General features: G+C 40.5%; 1 protein-coding gene across 1 annotated transcript; it reads right to left on the bottom strand.

The window, feature by feature from the left end:
* Nucleotides 1–10,647, bottom strand: phtf1 (putative homeodomain transcription factor 1). Its single transcript, XM_030091467.1, has 17 exons — nucleotides 10,405–10,647; nucleotides 10,102–10,219; nucleotides 9,306–9,362; nucleotides 9,142–9,211; nucleotides 8,755–8,913; nucleotides 8,297–8,480; nucleotides 6,816–6,936; nucleotides 6,204–6,401; nucleotides 5,819–6,067; nucleotides 5,468–5,596; nucleotides 4,763–5,032; nucleotides 4,299–4,430; nucleotides 4,112–4,198; nucleotides 3,772–3,927; nucleotides 3,558–3,653; nucleotides 2,573–2,698; nucleotides 1–1,356 (listed from the first exon to the last, which is right to left on the bottom strand). The coding sequence occupies exons 2-17, from the start codon at nucleotides 10,135–10,137 to the stop codon at nucleotides 1,336–1,338; spliced, it is 2,091 nt and encodes a 696-aa protein (XP_029947327.1). The 5' UTR covers nucleotides 10,138–10,219; nucleotides 10,405–10,647; the 3' UTR covers nucleotides 1–1,335.
* Nucleotides 10,648–11,398: the final 751 nt, after the last annotated feature.

Below are 11,398 nucleotides of genomic sequence, written 5' to 3'. Positions count from 1 at the left end.
TGCAATCAACAATAAAAACCGTTTTATTCATCTCTTTCACATATTTTCAAATTAACATAACCAGCCATTTTTGCATAGCTATTTTGATGACAGTGGTCCCCAATGCAAAAAGGTACAGATACTTGGTGGTAACAGATCCATTTGATTTAATTAAAACTCGAAGAGCAAGTGCTAAAATAGATCCCACGAATAAATAAAGCAAATTAAACAACCACAATCCTCCTTGATAAATAGTAAAAAAAAAAGTTTGAAATCCGATTTAATGGAAACATGTAGTCACCCTCTTTAGATTCATCGGCTTTAGACAGCACACTGGTTTTCATAAGATAGTGAATACAAAATGAAGAAATTATGTACAATGCCTTGTGTGTCCACATGTCTGTATATTTGTACATTTGGATACAACATGTAACCGGATTAATAATGTCAATAGTTGTTTTTTTTTTATTGTTATGAAATTCCACCAAATCCAGATTAATTGTGAGAGCTGTTGTTGCTCTCAGTCTGTGCACGTTCTTTTATTGCTCTACACGCACCTGTACTGTCCCTTTAAGAAATCGCTCCATGGTCACCGTCATGCAGCGCGGCTCTTAGCGCGCGGGAGTCCGGCTGAGAGCAGGTGTGTGTTAATTTTGCTGTAACATTTTAACTTTTATTTTATGATTTATATCGTGTGAATGGTGTAGAGTGCAAGTGGGAGTGTTTTCCCTTGCCTTTTTTTTTTTTTTAATATGTAGCGTTGTGTTTAAAAAAAAAAGGTGTTGTGTGTCTGTCTACCTGCCTACAAGAGATTTTCGGCTTGCTTTGTCTGCTGCATGTGCAAAAGATTTATTTTATTTTGTCAATTCAACAGTTCGCGGGGAGTCCGGCTGAGAGCAGATGCACGGAATAAATGTCAACCAGTTGCTGCAGTGGTTTGTCTGAGCCTTCGGTCAGAAACATCACATCCAACACAACGCAGTGAATAACGAGTGTGCAGAGGTTACAGACCAGCCTGGGAATAAACACCCGTTACAAACAAAACAAAAAAAAAGTACTGTGGCAATGAAGTTGCTATTTTTAACCGGTTGCAGAAGGACATTCGCAGGTCGCAGGTGAGGCACTGGGTCAGTAATGCAGCTGATGGAAACTGTGCGTTGCCAAGTCAGCTGTGCTGCCAGTCAGTGATTGTCAGAGCTTCTCGGGCTTGTGAAGGACCGACACAATCCAGAAAGACGTTTCCACAAAATACTCAATCAGTAGGTTTGCACACTTCATAGCGCAGTGACTGTCTGCAGCAGATGGCCAGCAGTATCTTGTGTCCAGTGTGTGACTGCTGTTCGTCTTCTTTTCACATTAAGACTTGATTTTCCACAGCTGAAAATTAAGAAGGAGAGAAATTAAATTAATTTCTTAAAAAAAAAAAAAAAACTTGCAATACTGTGGGCAAATACTTCACAGGGGCTTTTCACGTGTTAAAAAAAAATCTATCTATATAAAAATCTCCAAAGATTCACCATCAACACTATCTCTTAAATTCACTGGTAAAAAGAAATAACTTCATGACGATGCATCCAATTTTGAACTTTGCAGTCTGCAGTTGTTTAGTTACTGCATAGGCATTAAGAGTATTACATGCAGAAGGGAAAACAGACTAAATAGCTTCATTGGTGTCACTTTTTGACTGCTCCTTTTTAGTGACTGCAACAGCAAATCATTAGATTTCACAGCGTATAGTCAGTCATGTTTCACACTAGATGCCTTTTCTGCCTTCCTTCCCCAACATTCGACACCGAGACCAAACCTGATTCTTTAACTAACCTGCTTAAAAATAACTTGACTTTAGTCACTCATCTCTACCAAAATAGCTTCATAGGAATGGCAGTTTAGCAGTTTAATAAATTGACTCTTTAGCATCCTGCCAGTCCACCGTCTGTCTGAAAGACGCCAGTTCAGCTTTATCTTCTCCAGTAATTGTCGACCCACTAAGACACAAAAGTTACATGCATGTAATTCATTCTTTTTACATAAAACCATTTATATGATGCCACTCATGACCAATCTACTCATAGCTAAAGCGTTTTGTGGCACAAGTGCTCTATTTAATGTAAGCACCCATTACAATAACCTTGCATATTTTATAGAAACTATGGGAAACCGTGATATAAATGTCCTTTATCTTTCTGTATGCATTCTGCCAGCTTGTCTGCCAGATGGGCTCAAACATAGCCAGAGGGTGTCTGAGGTATTCTTGTGTGCTTCCCGAGGGCGATATGCAGTTATAATCTATACTTAGTTCTGCATTTAGAGGGCGCTCTGCTACCGCAGAGTAAGTTGTTAGTGAAAGAAAGTGAGAGATTTTTCAAATGCCTGAACTGAAGCACAGTAATAGTTCCCATGATGAAGACTGTTTTGACATCCAGTGGGAGGTAAATACCCAGGCTTGTTTTCCCCAAGTATCAGCCAAAACTATCCTGTGTGTGCAGAGCGCCTCTCAGAAGCTTTGCTTTGTGATTTTTCCAGCATGATCACAGAAACCAAGAAGCAGATTTTTTTTTTTTTTTTTTTTTTTCCCCATGATGATTTTACTCACTCTGATGTTGAACCCAAGCAGGTCGCTGACCACTGCGGACACTGCAGACAGGATGACCACTCTGGTGATGTTATAGATCAGAGGGTTCACTGTTAAACCAAGCAATCTGAAAGGAGTATCCAGCTCCTGAGGGGAGAACAAACAGCATCAAAAACTCATAAATTCATAATCCAAACACGATACAACTACTTTTTATTTCTTGACATAAAGTCGTCATCGATCAGAGATGATCAGATTTGAGTGAATGAGTTTCCCAATTGGACACAAAGTGAAAAGTGTGTCTGTCACCTGTGCATAAAACTCTAATACCATGCATCTGTTTTCAACATGGCCAGGAGAAAACACCACACAGACATGCTTCCTGTGTGTTTGTATTTGTCTTAAAATTTAACTTAAAGGCGCTGTAGGCAGGATTTTGCTAGTCAGTGCTAATTTTTCTGTGTTTTCTTTGGATTAAATGTTAGAGTATCCGTTGATAATCCTTAAGGAGTGTAGTATAATTGCACTACCGTGAGTCCGCAGCGTTTCCATCTGTCTCTGTTCTGAGCTGAAAAGGAATCTAGACAGCTCCAGGTATCTTTGACCAATAAGAAGAGCCCCTGAGGCTCTAACCGTGATTGGTCGAGGGGCTTCGTCACACGTTCTTGTGGGAGGGGCTTAACTTGCGTGAGGGTGTGATTTCAGAGAAAACAGGACAGGATTGGCTGTGCTGGGTTTCAAATAGCCATCTTAGATGGGTCAAATCGCCATCTTGCTTAGATGGCGGAGATGCTGAATCCTGCCTACAGCACCTTTAAATCTATCTGGACAATTAGGCTATATGTTATAATATGCACAGTTGGTGACACAAATTGTATTTTTGCTCACATCTGAGATTGAAATGCCACAAAAGCTTCCAAGTCATGATAAAAACACATGGACATTGGACATTGTTTCACTGTCAACTGGAAATCAAGAATCTGAAATAGTCAAAAATCATACTTACCTTCATCAGTTTTGTAGCGAGTTTCAAAACATTGTTCACAATACTGAGCTCCTCTTTTTTATTGGGTTTTTTCTCCATCTTGAGATATAAATTTATCTGCGAACAACAATTTTACAAATTAGAGTGTAAACGCCAGACCTGGTATTAATTCCAGGATATCACATATAAACTGGCTGAATCCATAAGACAGGGACGCGCGGCCTGGAGGCTTCACCTGCTCGGTGAGGAGCACGGAGGAGTTGCTGTATTTGCAGTTGGTCTCTGAGCCCAGCGTGGCTAGTCGTAACAAAAAGAGGACGAGGGAGGAGGCCCACACCATCAGCTCCCAATTCGTCAGCGACTGGAGGAATGTCTGGTGGCTGTGCAGAAGCTGGAGTGGAGCAACAGTGGCAAGATTAAGTAGTCTTTAGCATTTTATTTTGAAAATCAGGATTTATTAGCATTTAACAGATCAAATAAAATGTTCTTTTTCCCTGTTTCTTCATTATTACACTTCTTGCACAGCATTTTTCTGTGCTCACCACACTGAGAGGACGGACTCCATTATGACTGACCTGGGCGCAGATGATGAATGAAATGGAAAGTGCCAAAAGGAAGATAGTGGAAACAATGACGTCAACGGATCGCTGCGGGCCTCGTCTCTGCAATGAGCGAGTCAACAGAAAACAGTTACCTGGAAAGAAGAGTCAATGACAGCCCCCTAGTGGCAAAGCAGCAATCAAGGACAAGGAGATGACAAACCCTGAGAAAAGAGCGAAGTGATAACCACATTTTTATGTTCTGTACTTTCTTCAGCCTGAAATGAGGGATCTCTGATTTCTTGGCCTTGCGAGCTGATGTGATGTGGCTGAAGTACTTGGCAAACAGGAGCCTCTATAATGGAACAAGGACAGATGACAAACACATCAGCATTACTGAAGGACAAATGGGAATTTTTTTGGTGCATCTTTTGTATTTTTATAATAGATTACCTATGTTTTACAGGTGTTTGGAAGTGCCTATACTTGTGACACTATAATCAAGATAATTTGATAACTTCTAACAACACAGATGCTTATTAGTGTCCTATTGATTGATACTAAATTATAGATGGGATGACAGATTTGTCGATATTTTCCTTGATCAATATTCAAGACATTACAAAAACAGTTGTCAACCGATCAAACTTATTAAGTGATTCACAGGATTACAAAGCTACCACTCGCCTGTTTGTACGTCCTCTCTGCCACACACATCATGAAGAAGAACAGCCCCGAGAGGCAGACTCTCTGCACGGTGGTCAACAGGAAGAAGGCGTAGGCCTGCGCATCACGTGGCCCCACCGCCATTTCCACCAGCTCCGTGAGGGAGAGGGAGCCGACGCTCGACACGTCCAGACGCTGAGCCAAACGGAAGGCGAAGGGGAGCAGAGCCAGGGAGGCGGACATGAGGCCACCGAAGGCCAAGTAACCCATCCCCTGCTCCACCAGCTTCACCTGGACAAAAGAAGCGCAAGTTAGAGGCAGGCAACACGCGGTGCTGTTGATAACTATGTTATTTCTAAGCTTTTTCCAAGTTCAGGGAACTGGAGGCTGGAGCCCTTATATTTGGCAAATGCGGGGTATTTACAGTCCACCACAGGAGCAACACAAAGAGACGGGCAATCACTCACACTCACCTACAAGCAATCTGAGTCACTCAATAAAAGCACATTTTGGAAAACCAACTGACAAAAGAGGAAACACACAAACCCTGTGAGGCAAGACGGCGAACCACTACACCACTGTGAGGTTTTAATACATTTCTGATGGATCAACACAGTGAACAGCATGACCTTGTCACACATATGGAACCATTGCCACCATTCCGGCTGTCAATGTTTTCTGATGACAGGTTATTCAGTAGATATATGTAAGGAGTGTCATGCATACCCGTGTGAGGATGATCCCGCTGATCTCCAGCACTGACATGTCTGCTTTCTTGCATTCGCCCTGCTCCCATATGATGGCGCTGACACGGTCCTTGGACGGATGACATGCCTGCAGCCAGGACAACTGGCTCTAAAGTCAAACACCACAGATGACAGCCTGTTCAGAACGTGTACAGATGTAGCGTGTAATTCTACAACATCCCTGCCTTTATGGACAAAACACAGACAACTAATGGAACTGCAAATATTTGAAGCAGCATTTCACATAAATCAGTAGATCATTAGTTTCTTAGGAAAACATGTCTGAAGACTAAACCACTGAAGGAAGAGTTTAACAGATTTTTAGTCTCACTCCAGTGATTCCTTGTTGCAGGCTTTCATCGTCGCTGCTCACAGCCGTGGTTTGCTGGTGGGCCGTGATCCCGGCGTTGAACCTCCCGTTTTCCTCGCTGTCACTGCTTCCTGTGGAGGGAGAGTCTGGTCCTTGGAGGAGCTCCTCCCACATGGTGTCGTCAGTGTCTGAGGCAGGACGGGAGCCCACGTTTGGCCTGAGCCGATCCACCTCACGTGGCTTCACCTTAGTGGGAGTTCCGCCTCCTTCCTGCACACAGAACAATGTGACGTGTTTTGTTTAGCTGATCTGAATCTCTGGAGCAAGCAGAAGCTTGCTCTGTAATGCCTGCAACTCTAAAATGTGTCTCACACTTCTATCTTTAACCCCACTAAGGAAGGCTCACCTGGGGCCTGGGTGTGGGTTTGGGGCTCGTCTTCAGGTTTCTCTTCCTGACAGAAGGCATTAGTGTAGATGTTGGCCAGTCTTTAGCGGGGCGTCTCTCATGAAGTGCTGGTGATCGAATAATTTCCACCGGCTGTACGCTTTCCTCTTCCTCGCTGGAAAGCTCGTCTGATGCCCCAAACCCCGATTTTCTTTTGTTCTGTCAGAAAATGTCAAAACATTTCAAAAATATTTTCAGAAACATGGAATAATTTGATAAACCTTTACCTTTTTTATGCAATTTAAAGTAATTTCTATAAATTACTTCCAAGTTACTAATTCTATCTTCTGACTAACATTGGTACCTTTCCTATAACGTAGTCACCAACAATAAAAGAAATTCATTTAAGAATAAATGTGCTTGTCTATAGACAGAGCGTGTAAAAAGACTTGAGGAAATAAGCCGAGCTCAGTTCATAACTTACACCCCAACAGAAGGGATTTCCTATTTCTGTAAACTGCTTTTACAGCTGAGAAATTGGATTTTGACTCCGAGGCCTCCCACTATAACTCACAGACACACGACATCCGCCTGTTGACTAAAAAGACTGACAAAAGTGATGAGCGACCGTACCCTCCCCTCCTCCTGTCTGTATGATCGTTGGCTTTCTTCAAACTGCCAGGGCCCCTGCAGCTCCGTGTCCCCGCTGTCAGTCTTCTCCTCAGATTTTTTCAACCCTCTGCTTTTCCGTGGCCTGAAGAAGAAAAACTTGAAATTAAAGTCAGGGGGAAAAAAAAAAAACCCTGATACAACAGCGACGGTTAAAAACAGCTGCGTGGGAATACAGTATAATATATATATAATACGATGAACGTCATCAGCTTCAGCTCAGTCTCTCACATTCAAAATTAAGTATGGTGCAGATTTAAATATAAATATTTTAAATGAACTGGGACTACATGTGTGTTTTTTTTTATTATCCTCTTCTGTTCAGTTACTAAAAGAATTCACTAAAGTGATGATTCAGTTGATGTTAGGTTTTGCTGGTGGTCTCTGGCTCAGTTTGGCACAGACTTGAAAGTCATTCACTGCTCGTATGAATGCAATAATGTTTACTTGATCTCTGTTTATTATATCAAATACATCTTGCAATTATATCCATGCACAAGATTTTTCCAAGTCATGGCAAAAAAATTGTGAATCAAAATCCTGTCTGTCATGCCGTTAGCTACAGAAGCTGCTTCAGACGCTAAAATCAAACATTTGGAACGAGCTCCAACTGAGGCATTTTGAAATGAGGCTGAAAAGGTTTCTGATTGACGTTTAGTGATCACTTCTATTACATTGCCAAAACTATTTGCTCAGCTATCCAAATCATTGAATTCAGGTGTTCCAATCACTTGTAAGGTCACAGGTGTGTAAAGTGAAGCACTGAGGCATTCAGACAGTCACATTGGTGAAAACAATGAGTGTTCTTGTCCCACATCAGTGTCTGATCTCACTCATGCATTTCTGCAAGAATGGTCAAAAATGGCCAGAAACACTCTACTAGGCCTTGTGGAAAGCCTTCCTAGAAGAGGTGAGGCTGCTATAGCTACAAATACAATGCTATAGATACAAATGGTAGACCAACATTAAAAAAATCCGATGGTGTGAAAGCATGCGAGGCAGTATCTATGGTAAAATTGTGTATATCCAACACTTTATTTTTAATTGTCATTGAATTATTTTTTTCTACTTTTATAACATTAAAAAAAAACATTTTTTGTTTTCAATAACAACATATGTCGAACTGCATTTTTTGTTATTCCTGTATGGAGGCAAAGCACCTTAAATTGCCTTGTTGCTAAAATGTTCCATAAAAACATATTTTTCTGTTTTGTGTGTTTTCATGTGGAGTGAAATGTGAATGTTGGAAAAGTTGACAATATCTGGATGCAAATAAAAAAATGGAAAATAAATAATAATGTCAAACACATCATCATGAGCGAATCGTTAGAAGGCACAGGTAGCCTCATGTCAAATCTTTTTGCATAATGTGGGACTTCACAAGCCAACACTGTGATAGTGAGTAAGCAAACAAACGTGCGCTGCCTAACAAGTTTAAAAATTACCTCCTTCTGCGCCCGGGGCTGGTGGTGGTGCTGCCGGCAGCTGGACTGCCTGAGGGCCACCGGCTGGACTCAGTCGACACAATCTGGCAGTGCACGGTACCCAGCAGCAGCATGAGACACATGGGTCCAAACACCTCGTTGGCGCTCGCCCCAGGGACCTCCAAGTACAGCACCGCTGATGCCACTGAGGGGAGCAAAACATTTGGCAACAGTAAACAAAACGGTCTCGTAGGGGAGACATTATACCAGAATTCATGCTTACTAATGAGGTCTCTTTTGTGTTGCAAAGGCAGTTAAGGATAACAGTTTGTACTGTTGGAAAGAACAGACTGATTTATACAAACAAATGTGTCTGATTAAAAAAAAAACAGCAATCATAGTGAATCTGAACTGTATTTGATCATTTTAATAGGACATTGCTTTGTGTTATTTCCATGAAAAAGGAAAAGTGGGTAAACCTTGCATGAAGTACAGCATGAGTATGCATGAGGAGATAGATTTGGATGTGACATGGATCCACCACTGGAAGAAGAACGGGAACAGCAGCACTCGGACCAGGCCCTTCCGAGTCAGAGCCGTCCATGGACTCTCTGGTTTGGCTTTACTAAATGTTGATCCTGCAGGGATAAAAAAGACTTTCTTTTCAACATCTCCCTGAAACTATTATGAATTTCTCTCTCTACACACTGATCCTATCATTCAAAATGTCTTTATTATTCATTCGCTCTTGTGTGACTTTGCAGGTAAGTGAAGCTAGTAATGACTTTTATTCCCCAGCTGGTATGCAGTATTTTGTTTCTTAAGCAGATGTGAACAATATATAGATCATTTTTGTTGTCACTCACCTCTTACTAAGTCAACATCGATGAGGTCTGGCTTAATGTGACCTGTCTTCTTTGGTTTGCTATCCAAACCCTTCATGAAAGGTCAGAGATAATTGGGTTTGTGTCAAGTTGTAACACAAATATGCAAATCTTTGTTCACAAACATAAAAAGTTAAGTATCTTACATTTAAGTCTGCCTTCTCCAGTGATTTCTCCCAAACTTGTTGATCATAGGCCCCAATCTGTAACACAAACAAGACACTGATAATGTTTCTCTAAAGGAAACACTATATGTGATGTATACATTAAATTCCTTTTTTTTTTTTATTTTTTTTTTATTTGCACATCTGCTTCATATGTAGGTGTAATTTTTTTGACAGCTCCAGTTCTTTCTATTAGGGAAGTGCATTTTTCACCAACTTTATGAACCACCATGTTATCTTAATTGCGCCTAACTGTAAAGGCAGCATATAAAAAGAGTGCAATGTTGCTTAATACATTAAAAAAAAAAAAAAAAAAAAAAAAAAAAAACAGATTGAGATTTGGGTGAACAACCAGTTCAGGCTTCAAGCAGATGTTTTAGAGACCATGGAAATAAACCATTTTTATATCTCAGTTTGTGCCGTCAAGACAGATGTGGTCTTAATGATATGCTGCCGGTCTTTCCTCTGCCGAGCAGATGGACACCCAAAACTGCAATGAAAAGGTTACAGATGACTACTCTTGACTAAAATCTGGGAATTTGGTGGGTGAATTCAAAGCTGTGAGAGAAGATATGTGCCGAGAATCTCAGTAAAAAACCATAAAAATATGATATGAACACAGTCTATTAAAACTGTTATAACTCAAACAAACTAGTGAAAGACATCACAACAACATGAAGCAAATACCCCAGAGTGTCAGAGGTGAACATCATTAATCCTTTTTAAAAAAAATTTAGTTCTTAGTAAATCACTACTACACTGAATAGAGAGGTCTTACCTTCTCTTGATACCAGGCTATTCGGGCCATTGTCATCAGGTAACAAACCCAGTGAACTCGGATCAGGTCATTTCACAGCAAACAGAGGGAGGACTGGGCAGAAATCCAGATTTGTTCCCTAAACAAAGAAAATTGCATAGACGCGCAGAATCAGATGGGAAAAATGTTCAGTCAGAGGCAAAGTGATCAAAACAGGATATCAAATACTGAAATGAGCTAACATCGCGAGGTTGCTATGAAATTCATCAGGAAAATCAGGCACATGCTTACAGATAAGCACTAACTGAGGTCAAAATAACTCACCTGGAAAGAAGCAGCTCGGTAAATCTGACACACAGTGGAAGAAACTGTCAGCGATCATCACACAACACTCCTTAAACACTCTGTTTGCATCGTTTCAGCGGCCACAATGGAGAACCTTGACCAAAATAAAGTCTTCACTTTTCCTCTTCTGCGAGTTTTCAGCGACATGGTGAGCTTAAATTTCACATTTTAAAGTCTTTTCTCGCGGAACCTTCTCAGATGTTTATTTCGACTGTTCACTACTTTTTTTTTTTTTTTTTTTTTTTACCTCATTCTTCCGCGTCTCTCTTCCGGGTTTTGTTTGACACTGGCTTAATCCCTGAGTAAGGTTTGACAGGTAAGCAGGTCAGCCGTTACGGATAATTCTTCAGATAGAACGTTGTCTGAGGAATCAATATTTTATTTAATCATCAATACATAAACATTAATAATTCAATTATTAAACTTCCGAGCTTGTTTAGTGGAAAGTAATTCCTGCAAGATAAAAATCAGGGCAAAATTTGACACGCCTTTCACATTTTAACCAATCAGGGATCAGCATGTGCAAGAGGTTATTTTGATAAATAAGCACAACTTTATTTAACCGTGCCTACTGGTCTGCAGTACATTTACACAAAATAGTTGGAACACTTACTATCTACCCTGGACGTCAAGTTTATGATTCCGCGACTCTTCTTTTATTTAAGATTAAGATTACTGCCCAGGAGAAGAATTACTGACTTGATGATGAAATGGTTATAGTCAGGTAAATTTGTTACAATCTCGTATTATTACAAAATATTAACAAGGAGGATGAAATCAAATAAACCTGAAAAAGGAATTGAGTGATCTCCCAAACTGTTATAATAATCATACAAAGTAAAACCCCATTGCATGTATATTAAAATATAGCTGCACAAAAATGCAAGTGAGAATTCACAAATATACATAAGCACGTCTATTTGCCTACACTCTCCTACTTTAAAATAAAAAATGATCAGATTCTGTATGTGAA

The sequence above is a fragment of the Salarias fasciatus genome, chromosome 5 (assembly GCF_902148845.1).
Source record: "Salarias fasciatus chromosome 5, fSalaFa1.1, whole genome shotgun sequence".
NCBI classification, from domain to species: Eukaryota; Metazoa; Chordata; class Actinopteri; order Blenniiformes; family Blenniidae; genus Salarias; species Salarias fasciatus.
This window is presented reverse-complemented; position numbering and strand designations above follow the sequence as displayed.